The 13,120-nt window shown below is 26.9% G+C and overlaps 1 protein-coding gene across 1 annotated transcript in view; it reads left to right on the top strand.

Moving 5' to 3' along the window:
* The window catches only part of LOC107453852 (synaptotagmin-6-like), a 179,201-nt gene that overhangs the window by 84,997 nt on the left and 81,084 nt on the right, over window positions 1-13,120 (top strand). Inside the window, exon 2 of the mRNA XM_071179586.1 lies at window positions 6,204-6,420. Within this exon, the coding sequence (XP_071035687.1) occupies window positions 6,204-6,420 (217 nt within the window). The remainder of the gene's footprint in view (window positions 1-6,203; window positions 6,421-13,120) is intronic.

The raw sequence follows: 13,120 nt of genomic DNA on the forward strand, positions 1-13,120 counted from the left end.
ACACCTGTGTTGACCTCACATTCGTCATTCTATTTCCTTTCCTTAAAAATCGATACTTACCAATAAAAAATCATTTTCTTTATAAGATTTATAATTATTGTAACAGCATTTTAATATGTTAATCGTAACAAAAGGAATGATTATTTGGATTTTAAAAATAATTAACTCGACTTGAAAAAAAAAATGAAAGTTAAAATTTAGGAATATTGAATGTGTAAACAATCAGAAGTAATAAATAAAAAGTAGCTTTGTTTGTTAAAAATCGATATCGATAACTTTATATTACCTGCAAAACATTATATTACCAGCAAACAATTTTTGTCTTTCTTGAAAAATTCATATTTTTAAAAAAATTTCAGCATTAATGCTTATGATTTATATCTGGCAACATCTAATATATTTCTATATTTTTTATTAATTTTTTCTTTGCAACTTTGGACATTATGCGAAGCGCGAACTTAAAAAATTAAAATTGGAGAGACAAAAATAGATTGAAAATCTTTATTTAAAGCGAAAAAACTGAAAATGCGCGATTCAGCGTGCTAAATTCATTTTTGTATAGTAGCAATCCCGCGGGTTGTAAAGCAGCAAGTAAGGTATTTTTTCCAACAAATTTTGAAGTTATAAATTCTCAAATTAATTATCCATGCTATTGAATTCAGGTTCCATGACAAAAATGTGTAGTTTTTGCGATATCCACATTCGACAAAAAGGAAAAAAATCATTATTCTAGAACTATTAATCTTTTAATATAGTTTCAGCAATTTTTTAGGTTGAAAATACTGGATCTTGTATCAAACCAGACTAACTCGGAAGCCAGTAATGTACAAGTAATATAAGCTTCCGAAGTATTTTTGAAGTCTGAGTCAGCTTTAAGGAGGTCTTCTCTTAAGAAGTATGAGAATGTCAGCGAGTAATAGGCGAAGCTCACTATTAAATAAAATAATTATTGAAAGTCAATAATTATGGAAATAATTATCAAAAGTCAAGTTTTAAAAATCACCTAGTTTCGGCTAATTTTTAGAGAAAGTAAAGAGAATTGCCTTGCATCAATTTTATATGTAAAAAAGACATAATTCAATGCAAATATTATCACCAGCAATCAATAATATTTAAAAACAGGCTAAATTTCTCAGAATAATAGCTTTTTTTTAAATTATACATTGTTCTATGTTTCTCTAATTAATAGTAATTTAGAAGCTATATTGTTTTTCTATTTACTTTATTTCAGGAAACTATGAGTAAAAAGGACGATATAATTTTAAAAAAGAAGGGAAAAAACTGTAATATCTAATAGTTTTTGTAACATTAATTGATAATTTCGAATTAGATTTTAGAATCGTTAAAATTCTCAAAAGTAGATGGCGCCACATTTAGGAGAAAACAACTTCACATTTTCCTTTGAAAGATCCAAGTCAGAAATTAAAACTTTTACGTAGTATGTTCGTTTTTAGTTTTTTGAGAAAACCTACCTTTGAAATAATTCTGTAGCTCATGGCCATAACATATATTAAATAATTTTGAATGTTAAGAATTGAAGCAATAACTGATCAGTTATGCTATTTATTTTTTCCTTATAATGTCACTTAATAAATAGATTTTTTTTCTCAAATAAAACTCGGTTTTTGCTACTGCACAACTTCGATTATCTCATAGAATTCATCTTTATGTTAAGGTAAATGTTATTATTATTTTAAATTTAAAAAACAATTATTTATATTTATTTTACAAGTTAATAAAACGGATGAGATTTACTTTTAAAACGATATTTTTTAAATAATTTCAATATGGTTTATCTTATACAAAAAATAGTTCTTTAGTTTACTTTTTTTTTCAATTTTTTATTAAGTTCTTACGGAACATAGCATTTACTAGCATTAAAATAGCATTTTCTTACAGTAATTGAATGCATTCAGCTAAAGTATCTTATCGAAATTTTTAAAATATGTTTTTGTTTTAAAATAAAATCAACTAAAACGCATTTCTTCAATCAGTTTACAGCAATTCATAATATAAATTTTTATTAAAACTTCGGTATAAAATCTTAAAATTAAATAGGTAGCAGTTTTTTTTAAAATTGGTAATGAATATTATCTTTTTTTAATGAATATTATCTTTTTTTAATGAATATTATCTTTTTTCACTAATTTAATTATATCTACCATTATATATTGCTTTCATTCACTACGTTTACAAATAATAAAAAGGAAAATTTTAATAATGAAAAAGAATGCTTTTAATACAAAAATATCTCANCTTTTTTTCTTATCACTAATTTAATTATATCTACCATTATATATTGCTTTCATTCACTACGTTTACAAATAATAAAAAGGAAAATTTTAATAATGAAAAAGAATGCTTTTAATACAAAAATATCTCAAAAAATTTGTTAAAGAAGAATATTCAACTAATATTTTGACACAAATTACAGAATTAATAAAAAAGCATTCTCTTGCCCACGAGTTGAAAAAAGTTGTAAAATGCATGAGTTGATTCATAGATGGCGCCATCTGCAAGAAAAAACAACTTAAAGGAGCTTGTAGGTTATAAATGTTTTTTGACACTAATTCATCTTTGAAATAGGGTGAAGAAAACTTATTCATTTATAAAACTTTCAACAGAAAACTAATTAGTTAAAAAAATAAAAAGCTAAGGAAATTATTATCATTTTAAAACTTGATTATCTATAATTGATTTATAATCGACAGTCTTTAGTTCAGCCGCTAGTTCTTCTTATATCATGATATTATCATTGATAAATGCATTTAATTTAAACTGCTTTCCTTATTTTTGATAAAAAAATATAGTTTATTCTTATAAAATATAATTCGCTAATCCCAAGTCTAAGTTGTAAATTACTCAAGTTGTAGAGCATGTGTTGTAAAATATAATTTATGAATCTTAAGTTTTAAAATGTTTTAAAAAATTATTTCTTAAATCTCTTGAAAAATTTAAATTTTCTGAAGTAGTTTGTTAAAAAAATTCTGTTAAACCTAAACTTTTTGTAATTTTTAAAAAAAGGAGAAATTAGTGTAATAACATTTTGAAAAATGAATGATATAATTTTTTTTTCATCCTTAATATATTTACCGGACATCTTGTTTTTATTAGCACTGCTAACTCTAAAAAATATACTTTTAAATATTATGACTAAACTAAAAACAATTGAGATGTTGACTAAACTTATATTGCACTAAAAAAATTTACTCTACGATTACCGTAAGCATAATTTTTCATCTACTCACTGAATTATGCATGCAACATTGAAATGAAATACAAGATCATACATTCTATTTAATAATATGAATGCAACATTTATATACAAATATACAAATGTATGTATTTTAAACAATAATAATTGCAAAATAAAAGTTACAACAATTGGCAAATGTATTCAGAGAGTATGTAAGTAATAGAAAGTTAGAAAAATATAAAAATGAATATTAGTTTTCGAGCTTTTAAATAGTATACTTAATAAAATTAAAAAATACTCTCTCATTTTTTGAAATTGCGTATATGAACATCATACCTCTTTTCATTTCCAGTCATGTGTTTTTATCATAAAAGTAGCTGCGACCAATAATATCCAAAACGGTTACGATTTGTGCTTTATTTGTCAAAAAATATTTCATTAAATTTTTATAACTTTCAAATTAATAATGGTTTCATTAAAAAATAATTGAATGCGAATTTATTTTTATAATTATATAAGAATTTGTAAAACATTTAAATCTATGATTTTTAAAAACGAAAAAGTCATTTTTATCCGCAACTATAAATATAATTAAAAACTTAAAAAAAAAAAAAAAAAAAAAAAAAACGCAATTTGGAGAAAAAGGAGTGAATCTTGTTATAAAAAAAAAAGATGATGTAAATAATTAGAATATGAGAAAAAAACGCAATATTTGAAAAGAAAATTTAAAAAAAAAATCAGATTCTCAGTACTTTAATCGAGGTTTCTTTTTCTAAAAATAGAGCTCAAAACAAGAAATAATACATTAAGATATACCAAAAGTTTCTTAAAATTATGATCATAGATATGTTTATTCTCAATACATTTGTTTACAAATATATGAGAAATGTGTATGATGCAAACAAAAGTGCGCACTAAGTATGTAGATTACAAAAACATATTACTCTGTTTATCTACTGCTAAAAAAACTAACCCATATGTATGTATTTTTTTTATTTCTTGTCTCTTATATTGTAACTTGTCTTAGATTCAAATTTTAGAGTACCAGCATTGAACATTTTCATAAATATATACGATATTATAATGCTTTTCATGACATATTCAAAAACAAATTGATCACGCTATCTTTTAAAAATTTATGTTCAGATTTAGCAATTTTCTGCAAAAAAATAATAATAATAAATAAAATAACTTACTTTTCAAGCCGTTTTCTAATTCAGAAATCAAATTAGCAATTTCACCTATATTATAAAATCGTAAAGAAGTAACATAAGCATTTCTTGTTTTCTTTCGGAACTTAGTATTTCGATATTAGATTCTGAAAAAATCTTGCCCAAACAAATCTGAAACTACTGATTACACCTAATGCACTACTTAATTTAGAAATTCAAATCAACGGTAATTTAATCTAATTTATACTATCATTTAAAAGAAACATCAAGTATTTCTTGTTTTCTTAAATTTCTTTGGAATATAATATTTTTGTATAAGGTTCTGAAAGTATCTGGAAAAAAATACTCCCAAAACTTTATTTAAGTCAATTAATTACCCCTATGAACTAATAAATTTAGAAATTCAAAACAATAGTAATTTTACCTAATTTATTAAATCGCTTACACGTAACATTAAGTATTTCTTGTAGTCAAAAACGATTCACACTATAGCATTTTTGCTTTGAAAATATCTACATCCTACTGCAAAAAGCAAATCTTTAAAACAATTAATTCCTCTTTGTCCAAATAAATTTAAAAATCTAAATCATAATTTAATATCTTTCAACATTAAAAAAATCGTATTTGCCGCTATCTTCACTCTTTTGGATGTTCAACTTTGCGTTAAATTTTGTTTAGAGTCATAAAAAATTTTAGACTTGGAATCTCAAATATACGAAGAATTGCAAAAATAAGTACATGGAGTACGATGAAATAAAAAATTAACATTCAATAGTTAGTTTGAGAATTAATAACTGTTAAACTTGTAGTAAAAAATATCCTGCCGTCTGATCTACTGCCCGCTGAAATGCATTATTGTATTAGTTGATAAAGACAATTTTATTTGTTAATTTAACTCAAGTTTCTTTTTTTTTCAATTGCTTTTTCTTTTCTAAAAGGTTTCTCAGTTTTTAGCTTTAAATACTGTCTATTTATCCATTGTTGAACAAAAATTGATATTTCTCCCACGTGACCTTTTATTCTAAAAGTTCGAGCTTGACTTGATATAATAAGTTACAAAAAAGAAAGAAACGAGAAATAACATTTTCATTTAAATTTTTAAAAATAAAATAAAACTTAAAAGACGAGAGATAAGTACCATATTTGAACTGTGATAATTCTCATTAACGAGTAAAATTATTTATCATTTATTTCTTCTGGTTATTTCACACAATCTGTATTCCTTAGGTTAAATTTCTTTTACAAGTTCAGATAATTATTTTTCAAAACCTGGTAGTGGAATAACATATCCAGAAAATATTCTTATGAAAACTTTCAATAATTTTATATTTTGTTGACATAATATTATTTGTGGAAATTACTTACTTTTTAGTAGAAGAAAACAATAATTTAAGAGAAATAATCTCGGAGGTTAGTGAGCGAAGTGAGCAGGGGTTTGAATCTCCTAGTAAAACGTAACATTAGATATTTCTTGTTGTCTAAAACTTTTCTGAATGTAGGCGATTACTCGGTATACTTTTATATTTACTCGATATATACTTTTATATTACTAATATACTGTTATATTTTTAGAAATTAATAAAATTAAAAACAAGATAACTTTTTATTAGTTTCAAAATTTTTAACCTTTTCTCTTGAAGATCTTAACTTTTAACCTTTGATATCCTTAACGAAATGTACGGTATAAAAAAAAGTTTTAATGTGAAGAAAAAAAGGATTTATTTATTTTGACTTGGCTAAATTAAAAGCTAACAAACAAATGCGTCTACTTTTGCTCATAAAAGTTCTTTTTCATGATTAAATTTTCTAAAAATTCTTTTTTTTCCCCCTTACAGTTCACTTCCTCCAGATATATTAGGAGCAGCAACTGGTGTTGGACTCGCTCTAGTCATCGCTCTGTCAGCTATCATCTGCAAATATTATTCCAGGAACCGCAAGGAAAGGATGATCCTCTATTCGCCCCCTCGGCGCCCTTCACAAGATCGACGAAAGAAGAGGCTACTACACATGCGCGAAGCCAGTGCCGCCCTGGCATTCCCCCCACAGCAACAGGTAAGTACCTTCGTTGCCCTGGACAACCTTTTCCCAGTTTCCTTTAAAAGCTCATAAGTTCTTTTTCTTCATTGAGAAACCATGATTTTTTTTCCTGGAAAATCTCTTTGGTGGAATATGTCATAAAATATCATTCAAGATTTGGTGAAGTTCTGAATTTGTCGGGATACTTGAGACGCAATATTAAAGATGTGAACTCGTGTCATTATTTATGTTAGATTCTTTTTAAAGGCCAGAGCCGAGTTTTATTTCTAGTAAAGTCTCAAGTTAAGTTTAAAAGTTTTGCTATGCAGTTGACTAATCAATTGCCATTAGTAAATGGGTTGTATATTCCCTACTTAATACAGGGCACAAAAATGCATGCACGTTTTCTTCTAAGTTGCTTTTATTTTTATATGATTTTTTTCTTTACCTATTAAATAAAATTGAAGTAATTTGAGTTTATTTCTTACGGTATTCTATTATATAATTCGCATTCACGGTGTTCCGTAATATACACTCTTAAAGACTTTTTTTTAAAACACGCACACATTAAAAGTCACAAATTAAAATTTAAGCAGGGCTAAAACGTGCTATGAAAATTTAATGGGACTTGAAACATCATAACTTATTTGATTGCAGATAAAAAGAGGGAATATTTGCAGGAAAATATTTGAAACACTTTCAACTTTCAACAGGAAATCAAACTGTTCTTGATGCTTTTTATTCCCTTTTCTCATTTGTAATTCGATTGATTTTGTATCGATTATGTTTTATCTTAGCTTAAACATTATTAAATATACCTGTAATATACACTTTCGAGTTTATTTTTAACGAAACACACACATTAAATATCACAAATTAAAATTTAAGCAAGGCTAAAACGTGCTATGAAAATCTAATGGCACTTAAAACATCATAACTTATTTGATTGCAGATAAAAAGAGGGAATATTTACGGGAAAAATATTTGAAACACTTTCAACAGGAAATCAAACTGCTCGTGATGCTTTTTATTACCTTTTCTCATTTGTAATTCGATTGATTTTGTATCGATTATGTTTTTTTCCTAGCTTAAACATTATTAGATATACCTGTAATATACACTTTCGAGTTAATTTTTAACAGGAATTCTAAATCTATGTATTCAGAGTAGTTATTAAAAATTACTCTAAGTAAGATGTCAGTCAAAACTAAGTCAAATTTTATTTGACAGAAACAAGACAAACATTCCGTAGTTTATATACTGATATATGCGGTAGTTTGTATATTCTAGAGCAGTGGTCCCCAACCTTTATGTACCTAAGAGCAAATACCAGAATATCGGTCGAATGGCGGGCACCATTTATTTTTTCAAGATAAATTTATAGTTGGTATACATAGGTAATAATACACACTACATATAGTGCACAAAAAATTAAATTTCAAAAATTAATTTAACATATGAATGCAATTAATATTTTTGTGTAAAATAAATTATTACTAAATTGCTTTCAGAAATATAAAAATTATTTATAAAATACAGTGGCATATGGTGTTTGGCATGGCATTTCGATGACCAGTGCTACATAATTGGGAGAATATGATGCTCTTTTTAAGAATGGAATTTAGTCCTTCAAATATATTCCAGAATTTGTCATGTGATATAATAGTTTTGAGGATAATGTCATCCAATGGAGATCCAAAATTTCTATATCCAATTCTTCTCGCATTACTTGAAGAAATTCTGAAATGTATGCTGCTATTACGGTTACGTTTATTTGGTTGGTAAAAAGATTAACAAAAAAGTTATCAAAGGCTCGATGATATTAAATTGCTGCTATTAAATTGATCATTAAGCAATTGGAGGTTGATGACAAATGTCAATTTCACTGTCACCTATCAATTTTTTCATGTTTGGAAAATGCACAAGAGACTTCATTTTCAAATGTGATATCCACAAAACTAGCTTAGCTCTGAACGAGTTAACAGCCTCTATCATTTTTGCTTTATGTTTGTCCTTTCCCTCAGCTCCAAGTTTAAATAATGTAGTTTTTCCCTTATGTCCATTATGAAAGACAAATCTGCTAGCCTAAGAGGATCTCTTAGTTCTATTTTTAGTTGCAAGATAATTTCGTATTTCTCCAATTATATGCAGAAATCTATTCAAGTACTTTACTTTTACTGAGACTGAGCCAGCGTACTTCAGTATGCACTTGCATAGCATTTATTGGTAAAATGGAGAACTGAAATATTTTATCGTTGAGCTGCGGGCGCACCTAGATCGATCGACGGGCGCCATGGTGCCCGCGGGCATAGGGTTGGGGACCCCTGCAGAGCATAGCATAAAAAGTATGAATTCTATTTATTTGGCTAAATTTGCTTTTTAGTTTTGTAATTTTTATTAAAAGTGTGGTAATAAAAACTGTAATTTTGAAAAGGCAAAACTTCCGGTAAACCTATACCATGCGAATGGAAAAACTCCAAATAAATAGTATAAATAATGTATATTTTAGTTATATGAATGAAGTATATAATAATTAAGAAATATAAGAATTAGAAGAATGAGTATTTAGTATTATGTTTTTTTTACTAGAAATATCATCATCATAAAGTACGGTAATTTTACCAGAATTTTTTTCACCGTGAGATCATAATTTTTTGCTGAATGGGTACTTTTTAAGCGATAGACTGAGAAATAAATGAATAAATTGGTGCGATACTAAAATAAGTCTCTCTGCATTTAGAATAGACAATAGTATGCAATAGAGCCCCTGAATTAGACAGGCCGACTCATAATCTATTTTTGCTCCAAAGAGCTAACATAAGCACAATACTAACATAACGTTAACTTGCGAACTTTTTTGCTCCAATATTGCTTGATAGGTCAGCTCTGATAGTATAGGAGCCTTAGTATGCAAAAGCTATTTGTTGACGTAGTTTTTAAAGCAATAATAATAAATGATTTTCACTAAATTTTTTTCCATCAAAATTTCTTTTTTTAGTTGATTGACATTGTCTTACTATGAGACCTGAACTTTATTTCATATTTGAGTTCTTGGCTTTAAAGAAAATAAATTCGAGTAATTACTTTTTTTCGAAATTTAGTTTGAAATAGAACCTTTTAAAGTTTTTCTTCTATGATTGTAATCATTTTTCATTTTCTTCAATTTACATGCTACAAAGAAACTGGTCACAATCAACTAAATAATTGCTAATTACTTTTTTATTTTTTAATATTTCTTTTCCTTATTACAGAGCAAAAACAAAAAAAAAATGAAAACGTTTCTTAAATAATATCAAGGATCACTAATTAAAAATATTTCTTTGTTATTTAAAATAGAAAAGTTTTCCTTTTTCCTTTTGCGTTGATGATGTAAAGATTCATCTCGTTCGTCAAGTTCATCTCGTGTAAAGATTCTACGTATTTTTTTTTCAAAGAGAATCCAGCTAAAATAAGATCATTAGAGCGTGCAAGCAATAAAAGTAATAAAACCAACTGTAATTAAGGTCACAAAATTAATATTTAAAGCTACAAGACTATCAAGTTAATGATGTATAATTTTCTTAGAATATTCCTTTAGGGGTAAAAGAGAATTATCCAAATACTCATTAAAAGCAGTTGTTTTATTATTTAATTATTCTCAGCTTTTTCTGCTACCGTAAACTTCGATGTAAAATATTAATTACTAGCGAATAGTAATTTTTTCTTTCTGTCTGTTCATCAATATAGATTTCCAGAAGTTCAAATCTTTATTAATTATTTAAAAGTTTTGACGGGGTAAATCAGATTCTTTAATAATCCTTTCAAATCGGCTTGTTTTCATTAAAGCGAAAATTTTAAAAACGAATACAAAACGTTTATTAAAAGTAAGGATTTACAAAATGTTTTCAAACAATGCAAATTTATTTATTGAAGTTAATTAGAGTTTGAACATTATTAAAGGGGGACTAAATTTAACTAAACGAGAAAACTACTTATTAAATGTTTTACTATTTTATTTTAAAACGGGAATTCATTAAAGGTGTAAGTATTGGAGAAAATTTTAAATATCCTAAGCTTTATCATTGTTGTTGACGTATGCCTGTTTAGGCAGAGGGGTACGATTGTTCTTGTTTTCCAGTGGCTCCATCTAAGGCCAAGAATTCAACTTCTGCCAGACCATACGTCGCACCCGTATATAGGGCGGACCCATTCCTACATTCATCCACAGATCGTAATTTTAACCTGAATCAGAGAACGATCGATCTCCAATACAGTACCCCCAGAGGTATTGATTTGTTATGGGAACATGGAGGACTTTTGCGACTCGACAGATTTAACGTGCATTAATCATTTTACTACATAATTCTTCGGCTGGCGGGGTTCGAACCCACGAACTGTCGGACAAGGGCCCAGCGCCCTACCGACCAGGCTATCCCGGCCCAGTTTTATCATTAATAAATGTTCAAAACAGTACTCCTGTAACAGACAGTTTGACTATTCTAGGAAGTAATAGAATTTACATCTGACCCCACAGGATCAAGACCAGCAGTTCGTCAGTGGCAATGAGACTAGCATTGTGTGCCAGCCGCCTTTACTTCTCAGACAAGCTGGTTCCAATAGAACTGAAACTAGGTGGGCTTTAATCTGTCACAATAGTTTCAACACCGTCTTTTGACAATGAAAGCTACAATACTTACAGGTTTCAATAACTATTTAAAAAATTCACCATCTGATTTACTTAACTTATATGAAGAAATTGAAAACGAAATTTTTGTTTATCTTTCTTCGTAATTTTGTAAATTCAATCCCAAATTGGAATAAAAGTTATTGGATTTTTGTATCGAATAAAACTTACAATGAAACTAAATACATTTGTGTTAACTAAGTTGTTAATCAAGCAAATTTCTTATTTTAGATAATCAGATTAAAATTTCTGTGCTTTGAGGTACAAGAATTTTTTCCAGTGCTCCAAGGCACTGGAAATTTAACCCAGATTTCATTTTTTGGAACAATTTAGGGAAAAAAATTGTAGAAATAGCTGGAAAATAACCAGCCTGTTGCGTAACCTGCCTAATTACGATGCAGAAAATATATCCCATCTCTTTTTGCTTCGATCTTGTTTCAGATTTTTAAAATTTAATGAAGCAAAAATATTATACGGCACATAGCTTTCATTTATATAAAAAAAGATGCTGAACAATGGTATACTAAAAAAGATTCCTAATCAGATTATGTTAAAAAGCACAAGTACTCAGGGTGCTGGTACTTTTATACCGTAAAATCCATTTTTACAGGAATATGTTGCGGAACGAAACAAATCTGATATACCGTTTTTTTTTCAGTAATAATTACAGCAAAATCACTGAACCACTCTAATTAAATAAATATTATAGTAAAAATTTCGGCATAATATATTACGGTAAAAATTACTTTTATGGTATAAAGAATTTTGAGGCAAAATGGATTTTACCGACTGATTTTTTGTATTGCAATCGGTAATATATATTTTATATTTCAATTTGAATCGAATATTTTCCCAGTGTACCTATCTGGTTATGACGCAGAAAAAGATTTTGTAAATATCTGTCTTTCCTTTCTCTTTTTATTTTGATCTACAGTCATATTTTTAGATGTTAATGTGCCAAAATTATACTAATTTTATTTATGCACATAACTGTTTTACATTGGTAGTCTAAGATTAAATAAAATTAAAAAAAATCAGTATACATGTTAATGCTATATGATAAATGCAATAAATAATAATATTAGAAATAAAGCTAGTATAAATAATTTCATAATAAATAAATGATTTCACCATCTATTAATGGTTTTTCATTCATGCAAGCCATGCATTAAATTTTGTCTGCATTTTTTAGCCATTGTAAAAACTAGTAAACTGATTTTGGTAAGTAATTGTTTTATATACTTTGATATTTAGAAAAGTTTAAAATTTAAAAAGCAAATATGGAATTAAAACAATTTTTAACGAATTTTTTAAAATTGAATGAAAATAAACTTTGAACACTAGTAAAACTTTTCATAGCTTTGATTTCGGGGGGGGGGTTGGAATATTTAACATTTATTTATAAAAATAATAAAGTTTTAATTTGATTTCTTTTTCTTCCAATGAAGCTTTTACTAAATCTTTAAAATTCCAAAAAGAAACATTCAATAAGCGATGCATAAGCGAACTAATATGCGTCTGAAAAGTATATTTAACATTTATATATGTGTTAAAGTATATTTGATACAATTATTTAGATTAAATATAATCAAAACTATGAAACTAAAACTTATTTTAAAATAATAAATTCTCCAAAAAATATTTTATCCTTCCATATTTAAAAAGATTTATTGTTTAAAGAATGCTGATGCAATATTGTTACCAAGAACTATATTAATTAATTTATTTAAAGAATTTCGTCAAATTGAATTTGATGAAATAACTGTTATTTTTGTGCAATTGCTTTTCTTTTGTATAATGTTCAAATTTTATTGTAATCTAATTTATCATAATTCAAACAAATAGTTTAAAATACTTCTGTTGCTGACAAAACGCATTTTTTACGCCTTTGTGTTTGTATGATCTAGAATGTGTTTTAAGACGCAAAAAAGTTTATATTCCCTACACTAGTTCAGTGCCTCGAGTATTTAATCTTTCAATATAAATTTCAGTTCATTTATAACTGCTTTTTTTTCTAACAAACAAAATACCATTTTAAAAACGGAACGTTTAAGCAGTCTTTCGAAATACTTT

The sequence above is a fragment of the Parasteatoda tepidariorum genome, chromosome 4, assembly GCF_043381705.1.
Source record: "Parasteatoda tepidariorum isolate YZ-2023 chromosome 4, CAS_Ptep_4.0, whole genome shotgun sequence".
NCBI classification, from domain to species: domain Eukaryota; kingdom Metazoa; phylum Arthropoda; class Arachnida; order Araneae; family Theridiidae; genus Parasteatoda; species Parasteatoda tepidariorum.